Source organism: Pseudonaja textilis, chromosome 2 (assembly GCF_049901715.1).
Source record: "Pseudonaja textilis isolate UNSWEBS1 chromosome 2, rPseTex1.2, whole genome shotgun sequence".
NCBI lineage: Eukaryota > Metazoa > Chordata > Lepidosauria > Squamata > Elapidae > Pseudonaja > Pseudonaja textilis.
Genome location: NC_141991.1, coordinates 60,469,757 through 60,483,483, shown reverse-complemented (window position 1 = coordinate 60,483,483; position 13,727 = coordinate 60,469,757). Strand labels below are relative to the sequence as shown.

The following is a 13,727-nucleotide window of genomic DNA, read 5'->3' as shown; positions in this document are numbered from 1 at the left end:
GAGAAATAAGGGAAAAATTAATTATGGAGATTATATGTGTCCTTAAGGAAGTATGATATTTAATTGAAAAGAAATGTTAAAGATGTTAAGACTTTAATGATTATTAATGATAGAACTGAATTGGAATGGAATGAGGGCTTATAATTACATATATTTATAATCCTTTTTTAAAAAAGAATATAGTGTGTATTATAAGAATGTACCAAGCAGAATTCAATTGGAAGTTATGTATTATGTATTATATTGAAGATCATAACCTTAAGGTATATATTGAAGTTTAAATAAGAGTTGAATGGCTATAATTAAAAGATATAAAGGTGTCATACTTCAATTAGTAACAACAGGAGAAAATTTGTTTAATGAGAAAAGATAATATGAAATTGAAACAGAACAGATAAAAGTATAAATACAATGATTTGAATTGAGATGAGATAATCAAAATAAAATTGAGAAAATTAAAAGAGGGGAAAAACTATATAGAAAATATATAATAGTATAAGATATGGAATAGAACACAAAAATGAGCATGAAATTGAGTTTGTGTCTGTATAAAGAGGTTCAACCCGGGATCATGCTATTTTCAAAAAAGATGTTTTACTTGTATTTTGTGTGTGTGAAAACCCAAATAAAACTTTACTTTAAAAAAAAAAAGAAATCCCAGGTTCCTTTGGCCACCTACAATCTTGGTCCCCAGAGAGGCTTGAGGAACAACCAGGGTCTCAAGACCCAAGCAGGTCAAGGCCTAATTTCAAACAGGCCGCCAGGGGCTTCCCCCTATTCTTCCCATTACCCAGGGTACCTCACGGCCTAGGCCTGAGGCTACCTTCACCCCCTCCGCTGCAGGCCATTGCCCCACTGACCCTTCCATGAGCGCCAGACCTAGTGAGATTCAGGATGTGGTCTCCACTACCATGGGGTTTGGCAGAAGGATTTCAACAAATCCGTAGGCCTTTAGAAAGGGCTCATTCCCTTTTCCCAGCCTACTCCCATGTGCCCTTTTCTCAACAGAGGGCGGGCTCTCAACTTCAGGAGCAAAAGGCCTATTCCATCCACTCAGAGTGGGAAGATTATGGGGAAGGCGACTGCGCAATTCCATCTGTGCGCAGTCACTCTTTTGGATCGGATTGGTAAGAGGGGGAGATTTGGGACCCGAACCTTTCAGAGGAGGAAGATCTGCATCCAGATCAACCACCCTCGGCCACAGTCTTTAAATCAGCATTATTTAAAACTCTCCTTAACAAGGCGCTGGTCACAGCTGAGCTGTCCCCTGAGGAGGTGGTACCTGAACCACCTGAATCCTTTCTTTGTCACACCATCCTTCTGTCCAGAGATTTTTAAAAGGGGCTTCCAACCTTCACCCCCCTATAGTACACAGGTACCCTTCATGGGACTTTCCAAGGGTGCTCCAGGCTCTGATGGAACCGCCATTCGAACCCCTTAGGACAGTGTCTCTGCAATTCTTGACCCTGAAGGTACTTTTTCTGGTAGCAATCACATCTGCTAGAAGGATATCAGAACTTGCTGCACTCTCGGTTAGATAGGATCAATGCATTTTCCATGATAATAGAGTTGTTCTATGCTTAGATCCCACCTTTATCCTGAAGGTCAATACCTGGTTCCACAGGTCCCAGGACATTGTGTTGCCAGATTTCTGTCCCCTTCTGCACCACAACTTAGAGTGCAAGTGGCACACCTTAGACGTTAGGAGAGTGCTTAGAATTTGCACAAATGCACTTCCACCTTTAGGAAAACTGAGGCTATGTTTGTATCCTTTTTCCCATTGCACTTGGGGAACAAAGCCTCTCCTCCCACCTTAAGCAGGTGGATCAGGGCGTGTATTGCACAAGCCTACAAGGCAGCAGCTCTTCCAGTACCCCAAGGCCTGACAGCGCACTCTACCAGAAGCGCTGTGACTTCAGCTGCCTCGGCTACCAGGCATCCCTGGAAGAGATTTGCAGAGCGGTCACATGGGCATCCCCGTCACCCTTAACCAGACATTACCGTCTATATTTTTTTGCCTCTACAAGTGCGGCCTTCGGTAGACGGGTACTTCAGTGTGTGGTTCCACAGTCGGAGTGATCAGCCGGACGAGGACTCTTCCGTGGACATGCAGGCTTTGGTATGTCCCATCCTGGGCTCTCGCAGCAGTGTCGAGGAGAATGGGCGTTGGTATAATTACCTGAGAACGCCCTTTCTATCTATGCTGCTAGAGAGCCCAGCCCCTCCCTTGTTTCGTTCGGATTCTGGCAAGAAATGTTAACCTTCTAGGTTCTGTTTGGCTTTCAGAGACACTCAACTAAAGTCTGTCAAGCATCTTCGCCAAAGCTAGGGAGATTCCCGCAGGCTGTCCTTTATGATAGACTCAGCTTAATGATGTCATCAGGAGGAGTTTAACCCATCCTGGGCTCTCTAGCAGCATAGATAGAAAGAGCGTTCTTAGGTAATTATACCAACGCCCATTCTGAAAGAAATAGCAAGATACCATGGATACTGTGGAAAACGTCAACTATTTTTCTATCCCTTCTATGTACCTTCAGTTGTTTCACTCAGTCAGTACCCCTCACCTTTCACTGTTTGCAATGGCTCTTTATGGAGCATTGCAAGCACTGTATCCGAAAGGAGAACTTTGAAGCCAATATAGGAGCATCTGGGAGGTTTAGTGATGCACCAGCTCCTTTTCCTTAAATGCTGTTAACTGATGAAATCTTAGAGATGCACATTCTTTCTAGCTGTCCCAGTCCTTTGGAATAGCCTCTGATCTGACATTCAAGGGGTCCCTAACCTTTTAGCCTTCTGGAAGATTATAAAGACCAGGCTCTTCCCATAAGCATTGGACTAGGTTAAAATTGATTTAGGGGATAGTTTGATTGGTCCAGCACCTGGTGGGGAGTTTTGTTCTGTTTTTATTGGGCTGATTTATCCCTTATTCCACACTGATCCCTTGCTAAAGATCTATGTGACTCAGAAATAATTGACTGGCACCTGTGGCTCAAATTCTGATCCATTATATCCAGCCAAGTTTCCGTCATTCACTCTATAACAGCACCTTGATATGTATGTATGTATTTCGTCAATTGGTTTTTCAATTTTTTTTAGCTCAGGCTCAAGTTTTTATTTTGTGCTCAATCATGATTGTTGCTCAGTCATGATTGTTGCTCAATCACGATTGTGAGTGCAGTATGAGAAGCATATAGGAAATATGTATTTAATATATTTATAAAATGTATTAGCCACCCATCTTACCTGGCTGGCTTACAATAATAAAAGAGTTTATATATAAAATCTGGGAGCAGGGAAAGGGGATCTGTTTATTAATCAACCACCTCCACTGTAATGCTACCCACTGGGGCCCCAAACTAATTGGCAGAGCCACGTCTTTAAGCCCTTAACAAAAGATCAGGAGGGTTGGGGCCAACCTCATTTGCGTGTGTGTGTGGGGGGGGGGGGCAAGGTGTTCCAGAGGGCAGGTGCAATGCAGAGAAGGCCCTTCTCCTGTATCCCATCAGCCAGAATAATCAGGCCAATGGAATGGGCCAATCCCAGGGAAATGAGACCGTCGCTCAAGTACCCCTGGACCCCTGCCATGAAGGGCTTCAAAGGTGATCGCCAACATCTTGAATTGTACTGGAAGCAGACTGGCAGCCAATGCAGCTCACAGAGCGGTAATGTTACATGGGCCTTTTTTCAGGCCCCATGAACTGCCGCCACACTCTGCACGAGTTTTAGCCCTTCAAGGGTAGCCTCAAGTAGAGCCTCAAACTATCCTGTGAGTGCATTACAATATCTTCACTTTTGTTCTTGCCTGTGGTAACATAATTCGGAAAACCATTACATTTTTGTCGCTGTGTGTTGGACACATGGAAAGAATGCTTCCGGAGAATGTTCATGAATGTTTTCGTAGCGGCGGGATCGGATTTATTTTAGCTGTTGCAATAAAAAGGCAACTTAAAATAAAGAACAAATCGAATGACTTGATATTTAGTTATGCTGTGTATACTGGTACAGAATTTGGCTTTTCTATTTGAGAGGCATTACCTTAGCATGCCTGATTATTTCTTCCAAATTAAATGGCGAATAGTTAAAGCTCTTAAGGGACACATTCAGCAATTCTGTGTAGTGACACAAGCTTAAAAAATATCCTGGACAATTTAACTACTGTTAAAGTGTTTTTTTTAATGAGATGTGAAAATGAAATGACATTGAGATGGGGAATGTAATCAATCTAGCTTGATCCTCCTTTTTTGTATCAAAATTATTGATGATGGTGCAGTATTTTATATATAGAGAAGCACTCTACTGAAGATTTTCTTTGGCTCAGTTATCATCTAAGCATTTGTAAAGAATTGCTCTGTGAGCATATCTGGGTCAGGGAGGTGTGTCACCTTATGTAATCTTTATATAATTAGTTCTTTGTTAGGTCTCTCCCCAGAGTAGGAGGAACCAAAAGCTACTGAGTTGACTGAAGAAATGAGACTATACTTTGATTAGCCAATCTTGTAGAAGTGCAGAGGTTTTTTTTAAAGGCTTTGGCATTCTGACATTTGCCAGAAATATCTTATTTGCTATCGTTGACGGGAGATGAATTAATTTATTTTCACCCATAATAAAACAGCATTGGTTGTTTTCTTCACCTTTGTTTTACATAAATTTCTAATAGTCCCCTCCTCCCTTTTTTTGTCACACTTTATGAAGTAGGGATTGGACAAATTGGTGAATCATTTCTAGTCTCCTTTACATATATACTTTGGAATAAATTATAGATTTCTTTAATAAATGAAATTGAAGGATGTATCATTCTTGCTGTGTCTTGGCTGATTAAAAAAAAAAAACACCCTAAACATGATGAGACTGTTAGTATTTGAAAAGACTAACCCCCAAATACCTGGGAATTCAGAAAGCACCCAATTCAGAAAACAATGACAAATAACTTCTTTACTTTTACCAAGGAAACTATAGATAAAGACCTGAAATCATTAGATGTCGAGTTCAACTTAAGATATCATCTTTAATAATCCCTTTCAACTGAAAATGTAGAGCAATTTTTTCTGTAACTAGGATAGATGCTTGTTTGAATCCAGAAACAAAAGAAGCTATTCTTACATATTGTTTATATAGAGTGGTGATATTACTTGAATTCACGTTCACATAAAACAGAAGTTGACTTTTTTACTTTTGGTTTGCTGATATAATGGCATTATAACATAAAAAAGATTGTACCAGTTTTCCTTATATTTGAAGTAACACTCTTTCTTCAAAGTAACACATTGATGACAAGACTGTAATTCAGGCATTCCTTACTATACTAGCTTTTTTAATGCATGGAGTTTTTGTGGTTGATTTTACTCACATTACTGTTTGACAAATCACAATATCTCATTCAGAATTCATTATATCACAAAACAGGTTTTATTAGCATATATGACATTCAAAATAATAGTGTAACTGACCCATTATTTTTATTTATATATACATATATATTTGCTAGCTGAATAAATTTTAGGATATATGACATCTTGGATTAATAAGTATGCACACTAGGAAAGTTTTTTTTTAAAGAGATATTGAGAATTTGGGAGAGAAAAAAATAAACAGATTTGGGAGACCTTTGAGTAGAAACAGGCAGAGGTACAGTAATAATAATAAGCTAATAAACTGGGAATGCCGAAAATATTTGCTGTATCATCATATAGTTGAAGGGCAAGACTACACTGGAAATATCTAATCTAATATTCTGCTAAATCAGTGTTTTTATTTAATTTTGTTGAAAAGATGTATACAAGCAGCAAATTTTTTTTAGCAAATGTATGTGAGTTATGACTTTTTCTCTCTCCTCTCACTAATGCTTGATTTTTCAGCCTTTTGAATTCTGCATCAATTATGCCTTTGTTTTTAATTCTGGGGAAGTCGTTGGTGTGATGACTCAGCCTGCAGAATGAAATCACATGGACTGCTATTACCACTTCCTATTGCCCTTTTTTAGCATTCTTTTGATCCAGTTATATAATTGTGAATGAAACAGAAAAGCCAGTGGAGTAGAAATGCTGTATATTGTATTATGAAATCTTGGTTGATATGATATGTTGGAACAATGCGACTTAATATAAACAACTCAGAAAATTCAAGGAAACCAGTCTGTTCTCAGTACTAGGAGTTCTCCAGTTAAATGAGCAGGAGCTCATTTGTTGTGACATTTTCACTCCAAGTGAATCCTTAAAATCCCTGTCTGTTCTAGAAAATGTATCAAGTTCACAATGTGATCTGACTTGTGCTTCCAGGAAAAAACCCAGGAGGGGTCAGTTTGGGTTCAGTTACACCTCTTACTTAGGGGAATGTAAAATAGCAGCTATTTGCTTTCAGTTCATTTCTTTTAATGGGCTTTGCCAGAATAGAGACAGTTCTCTGAAAAAGCAGCGTAGAGTAATCTCACTGTTTTTAAAAGAGTATTTTGGTACACTTTGACAGATATAGATAAACTTGGTCTTCTGCACACATCTGGATTTGTACTAACACATGATCTTTCAAACAATGTTTGTGCAACAGGAATATCTTCCGTGGAGTCTAATCTCATACTGAACTAGTAAATAAGTAGTTGGAAAAACAGAAGAGAAAGGGAAGTTGAGCTGCCACAACATCAGATCTAGGAAGCAATAGCATTCCACCCATGTTGTTTATGTTTCATAGAGTTTCACTGAAACATTTTCCAAAAGCTGCTATTTGATTATGTATTTAAAAAATAGCCTTTTTTGCTACATTAACTATCCAAGACATTTTGTCCAAACTGGCATTCCCTGTTTCTTTTCCTATAAGAAATTCCTCTGTTACAGTTTGTTTACTTGGCAATACTTGATTAACACTGGGATTATTTGCTGCAGGAGTCACATAGTATTTAATGTGTCAAGGAGCAGGTTGACATTTCCAGCTGTGGTTTGACTTTTGTGGTTGTGTATGAGGTTTACAAAAGAACTTGGAGAGTTTTGATTCATTAGCATTTCCAATAGATTGAAGTAAACTCGAAGCACATGATCAAATGATTGAGGAGTCATTTATTCTTTCAGTAAGTTCCATGTTTGTTACAAGTGTGAAAAGAAAGAAAATTATTAGCATGTTTTGCATAATTTACTCTAACGTTGTCTTTACAGATCAATCCCGTGAAGCAGCTTTTGAAAGTGATCTTGTTCAACATGGGGAAGATGGAGAATGGCAGCACTCTACTTCAACTACCTCATCTCAGAGTGAACAGGCAGAGAAACTGTTGCAGAACCAGCACCAGAGCCTGGCCTCTGAGGACACCAAAAAGAAGAGGGCTCAGAAACCTTCTCACATGAGGAGGAACATAAGGTCAAGATGCTTTTTAAAATCATTTGAGAGTTTTAATATTTACACTGACACGATGTTCATGCATAATTTCTTGAATCCAGGTTTACGATGGTCTGAGTTCAAGAGCACTAGACAAAGTGGAACTAAAATCCAATTGGTGAGGAAATATTGCAGGCATCTCTGATAATTGTTCTAAGAAACTTCTTTCATGGCTCCAAGGAAGAAAACTGATCATAACTGGACTGAGATTTCAATTTCTGTAATACCCTGTGAAAGAGTTGAAGTGTGATATCTTTCCCTTTATATCGGAGATATGAAGTTTCTGACCAATATGCCTCATCTGATCCACTTGGACCAAGCCTATTTGACTTTTGAACATGTCCCTGCTTTGGTTTCCCCTAAGTTCAATGCTTTCCCCAACAGTATAAACCCTACTCTGACCTGGATAGAAAAATATCCCAAATAACTAATGCTGCAAAATTAGTTCCTGCAGACAACTACTTTGTTTGCTTACCACATGTTTCCATAGTAAGTAAATACGTTGGGTGGTAGAACTAGTGAAATCAGATGGTCATCATGGAGTATCTGCACATACAGATGTGTTTCCACTGTTTCCACTCTAGTGATACAATGGATAATATAGGTAGTTCCCAACTTACAACTGCTAAGCCTAAGGGCAATATCTGACACGTTGGAGTTTTCTCTGAGACTTATTTCTGGAATAGTTGATTGTGTTTTCCACTTCTTTATAACTGGAAGACAAATTATATATAAAGCAATTGTCCGTTATCTTCTAATCTGTCTTGCCTTAAATTGTGGAATCCTTGGTGCTCTCTGAGCTTGGTTGTTTGGTTGCCAGCATTTAGTTACCTGACTAGATAACATCTTTTTATACACTATATACCAATGGTGGCTAACCTTTTTGGGCTCCCATGCTAATAATTACGTGTGCCTTCATTCAGAAGGCAATGTATGCCGCACGCCTCTGCATGCACATGTGACCTCCACTGTGTGTTTCTGCACATACACGCGCACCCTCCATGCGCTCTGGGCCTCTGCGCATGTGTACGCGTCTCCTGCGCACCCCCCACATGCGTGCCAGATACCCGTCAATCAGCTGGCAGGCTGGTAGGCAGTGTATGTTCATGCTCAGTAGACCTGCTCTAGGTGAGGGCTCGCATGCCAGCAGTAATGGCTCTGTGTGCCATTTCCGGCATGCATGCCATAGGTTCACCACCACAGCTATGTACATTCTCTTCTATTGTTGCCTTAAAATCTCACCTGTCCTTAATGAACAATGTAGGTAGATATTTACTGGCAACTTCCTTAGTTTCATTTTACTCTCCTACTCTAGGCTAAAAAATAATATTACCCCCCTCCCACTCCCCAGTTCATGGAATATACAGTGGCACTTGCTTTCTGCCTACAAGTAAAAAATAGCAAGTTTTTCTAGCTCTTGTCATTTTCTTTGTTCGAAGAAGAGTAAGTCTGTTTTTATTTGCCATTGACATAACCAAATTGAAAATGCATTGATATATTTCTGAATTTGTGCATTCAGAAAGCTGCTGCGGGAAGACCAATTGGAGGCTGTGACAAAAGCAGCCCAGCAGGAGGAACTGGAAAGAAGAAAACGGCTGGAGCAGCAAAGGAAGGATTACCAAGCCAGCATCCCCACTGTACCTTTAGAGTTTCTCCCAGGTAAACTTTACACAAACTATTGAACCAAAAGCTGAATTGAAGCCAGATGACGCAAATAATAAAGGTTAATCCTGTCAGCGTACTAACTTTGTTTCATCTTATAGTGTTTATTTTATTCTTACATTCATGCCCTGCCTGATCCCCCCCCAGGGGTGGGAGGGAAGGACAATATAAGTGTAACTCATAAGTACCTTTGTGAATCACTTGTCTCTATTTTTTTCTAATACATTTTTTCCTTTCGGTATCTGAATTATGTATCATATTAATAATACAAATTGATTTCTACGTTTATATACCATACAGGGAAGTGATAAAGATAATACTTGCTTTAAAAGAATTAATGAAAATATTGTAAAAATTAGTCATTTTTAATAGAGCAGAGCTAACAACAACACTTGTAGTTAGTTAGAACAAATTGGTTCTAACTACTACGCTGTTTCCCCCAAAATACAACCTACCCCAAAATAAGTCTTAGCCCAATTTTCACATCTGCGCCTAATATAAGCCCTACCCCAAAATAAGCCCCATCATCTGGTTGTATAATCTAGGTATCTAAAATCAAGCTCGGCCGGGGGTGGGGGTGGGGGTTGGAACTGCCCCACACGCCCCGCACCTGCTTACATTAGGACTACCATAGCCAGGCTTCCTATGCCACGGCGCATTGTGCAGGTGGTGCCACTTGCGGCAGAACACTGCAAGGTTCATCATGCCGGTGCCACCATTCGTGTGCGCAATGACACAAAGTGCCATGCAGCTTCTGCCATGAGTGGTGGAATTGGTGTGATGAGCCACATGGAGATGAAGGTGGGGAGCAGAGGCAAACCTTCCAATCCAAACATAAGAGAAAGGGAATCATCCTACAGAGCCTTAGCATCCCCTTAAATGGAAGAAGTAACTACTCCCGACCTTCATCTCCTTGAAGGACAGAAATAGGATGGAAATCCACCTCCTGGATTTATCCTGGCAAATCCCAAAATCCCTCTCTCCCTCCTTCTTTCCCTACCAAGCTTCCCAGAGGATTCTCCTGATTCATTCATTCATTCATTCATTCATTCATTCATTCATTCATTCATACTCCTTGATATTTGGGGGAGGAAAATGGGGAGAATAAAGAGAAAAATAAAACTAACAGTTATGGGTCTTTGTACGGATTATAGAGGATAAACGATGGGAAATGTGAGGTGCTGCAAGGTGGTGTCACAACAAAAACAAGCCACCGGCATAGGATCAGAATGTTCTGGGCTCAGTATTGTCTTTTTAACAAATAAAATCCCAAGAAACATGAGGGGGGAGGAGATGCTACCGGGGGAGGGAGGAGGAAGCTGCCCGGCCAGTCTGTATTCTTTGGGAACTGACAGAGTGAATGAGAATAAAGAAAACTTAAAGAGGGGGAAAAGGTTCGGGCGGGGGTTTCGGGTGGCTGGAGCAAGAGGAAAGTGCCCGACCGTACAGGTGAATGAGCCAAGAAAGTCCGCTTGAAGAATGTGGTGGGGCGGGACAGACTCTGACCTGAAGCTCTGGGGCAGGAAGCAAAGCGGGGCGTGGGGGAAACGATGGCATCACCCTCCCACCGCCACTTCCACCCACCGAAGCCCAAATGACTCATCGACTTGCAGGACATTGTCGACGCAGCAGTTGTCAAGCAAAACGATGCCTCTGGGGAAGAGCAGGCGGTTCTCGTCGGCAGTGGGGTCTGTCCCACCGCTGCTGCTGATGTTGGAGACGGTGCTGGCAAGAGAGGCACCACCGCTGGCAGGAACCGTGGAAGCTACGGAGGCGGCTCCCCCGCCCAAGAAGCGGCTGAAATGCTGCCGACGGAGGAAACCTCTGCGGAGCACCAGTACAGATCTCTCTCTCACTGCGGGGGAAGGACCAGTACATGATGTGGCATTGCACGGTCCCCGGGATGCGCTCAAACTGTTCCTCCACCCGCTGGAAGGGCCACTTCTCTGCTACCCGCCATGCCGGGACTCCGGGCTCTGTGTCTTGCCCAATGGCAGCACTCCGAACGTGGCATAAGCCACAGTGAGAGTAGAAGGGAAAGCGGTGGTGGCCGAGGAAGCGGCAGTGGTGGCCGACGAAGGTCCTGCGATGCAAGGTTCCCCGCCGCCACCGAGGCCAACATTCACGCTGCTGCCTGTCCGCTGACCTGGCCTGCAGCCAGCACAATGCCCGAGTCTGCAGCAAAGGCGCTTGGCGGGGGTAGGGAGTTGTCCACGCTCCTCCATGATTGGTCGTTAGGAGCAGCTGGTGGCGAGGCATGGCTGCCTCCGGGGCACTCTAGGCGAGGGTGCGTATGGGGGGGGGGAAATTAAGTCATCCTCAAAAAGACAGGCTAGCTGTTTTTTCGGGGGTCAAAATAAGGCCCAGCCTTATTTTATGAGAAACACGGTACCACTAAGATACTTCAGTAGTGTCAAACAGATGAGTGCACTGAAGTGAGGGCAATTTTTATTCAATTTTCTCTCCATCCATTATGTACTGAGTTTATTGCTTTGTTTTTAGAGGAAATTGCTTTAAGAACTGCAGAAGTTGCTCAGCTTGCCCCCCAAGTGTTAAATGAAGAGGTCATCTGCTTAGACAGCACCAGCAGTGGCAGTGAGGATGACTCCAAAGGAAGAATCCACAGCATTAAAGATGGTAAGAACGGATGGAAAATTCATGCCTGCATTATAGCTTCCAACATCTTTGTATCTTTGTATTAGCAGAGTTGTTTTTTCAAAAAAAAACAAACCACAAGTAAATGTTATCTCTTAAGGATTCTAATAATCAGTAACACCCTCCAACGTCCCCAATTTGAACAATAGTTTTATTTTACAAACTTATACAATTTATGAAATTGAACTCTGCATAATTATGCAATATCAAATAATGACAAAGTGTTCAGTAACTGTACTAATCAGAATCAGCCAATATGATTACTTTTGAATTTTCGTACTTTGTTTTTATTTTATTTTTCTTTATTATTCACCTTTTTCCAGAGGGGCATAAGTCACCTTACATATTTGATTATAAAATATAATGGATGTGCTAATCCTCCACATCTGGTTGTGTTGCAGAAGTGATAGAATTAAGTTCAGGAGAAGATGAATCCCTCCATATTGTAGACAGCAGTGATTCTAGCAATGAAGGGGATGATGATAATGAAGAGAGCAGTGGTGCCCACGTGAATGATGCTCTGAATCAGTTAGATGCTTCAGGGCAAGTAATTATTAACATCAACCATCCACCAAACGAGGAAGACATATATCTGGCTCCTCAACTTGCAAGAGCAGTAAAGCCTCACCAGGTACTGAAATTTCTGCTGCAGAAATGTACTTAATTGTCACCAAATTCTCTTCTAGATATTTTACTGTGACATGTCGTTGATTTGTGTAAAGTTTGGTGGGGGGTTTTGCGTACATGTATTTGCATTTACAGATTAGATGCTTAACCACTAATTGGTAGTAACCATCCATAATCCCTTTGACACCATTTGTTACTCTTTCTAGATTGGTGGTATTCGTTTCCTGTATGATAATTTGGTGGAATCCCTGGATAGATTTAAAACCAGCAGTGGGTTTGGCTGCATCTTAGCTCATAGCATGGGGCTGGGCAAGACTTTGCAAGTCATCTCTTTTTTGGAAGTACTTTTCCGTCATATTGAAGCGAAGACCGTCCTGGCAATTGTACCTGTAAGTAGGCTGTACAAAAACATTTACTTAAGTCTGTTTAGGTCACAGGTGTCAAATTGCTGCATCACATTGCCATCCCATGACATTTTCCCATTCATGGAGCTGGGGTGGGCATGGCTTGCGTGTGAAGCATCCTGTGGCCTTCAGTTTGACACCCCTGGTTTAGGTGGATAAAGGACCTTTCAAACACTTAGGAAGTTTTGATGTTCCTCAACTTTGCCTCTTTAAATAAATCCATGAAATATTTGTATAATTTTTTTCCCCAGTGTTTTAAGATATTGGTAGAATGTAATATACATAGTTAATGGATCCCATTTCTTCTTTCTTGCCGTTTTTCTTACAGGTAAATACTCTTCAGAACTGGTTAGCAGAGTTCAACATGTGGCTTCCAGCACCAGAAGCTCTTCCTGCTGACTATGACCCAAAAGAGATTCAGCCTCGCACTTTTAAAGTCCACATTTTGAATGATGAACACAAGTAAGGGGGAATAATTGTATTTCAGATATGTTATTTATAATTGCTGCTGTTGGAGCATTTGTGCCCTGCTTATGGATCTTGGAAAGTTGCCTTGGCAATTTGTACAGATTTCTTTATGACAACGTCTGATTAATTTCAATGTTACAATAAATTTAACTGCCAAAATAAGTAGGGTACCATCCATTAAATTGCCATCTCAGCTTGCTCACAGTCTGAATCTTCCAATACTGTCCTCTTTTATTTTCTTACAAAATATAAAAAAGAAAATAACTTTCCCAGATGAATTAAGCATATAGGAAGAATATTATGCTCACAAAGGGGAAAAAATGAGCACTGTATTGCATTTAAAATGTGAGCGGAAGCCGGTGACATTGTTTGAATGCAACAATGTTTGAATACTTTAGCCTCAGTGAGAATCTAATATTAGTGATAGCCATGATTAATAGCAGGATTTGTTCTATCCATTGTATTTTAGCTTTCCAAATAAACTTTAAATATACCTACATGCATATAGACTTACGTTCTCCTTTTTCACAAAGACTGTCCCATTTATATTTTGTT

The 13,727-nt window shown here is 40.9% G+C and overlaps 1 protein-coding gene across 4 annotated transcripts in view; it reads left to right on the top strand.

Moving 5' to 3' along the window:
* The window catches only part of RAD54L2 (RAD54 like 2), a 74,690-nt gene that overhangs the window by 38,477 nt on the left and 22,486 nt on the right, over positions 1-13,727 (top strand). For all 4 annotated transcript variants that reach the window (XM_087924047.1, XM_087924046.1, XM_087924045.1 and 1 more), the window contains exons 3-8: positions 7,140-7,338; positions 8,876-9,015; positions 11,521-11,655; positions 12,075-12,304; positions 12,507-12,689; positions 13,033-13,166. In XM_087924047.1, coding sequence (XP_087780173.1) covers positions 7,140-7,338; positions 8,876-9,015; positions 11,521-11,655; positions 12,075-12,304; positions 12,507-12,689; positions 13,033-13,166 — 1,021 coding nt within the window. The remainder of the gene's footprint in view (positions 1-7,139; positions 7,339-8,875; positions 9,016-11,520; positions 11,656-12,074; positions 12,305-12,506; positions 12,690-13,032; positions 13,167-13,727) is intronic.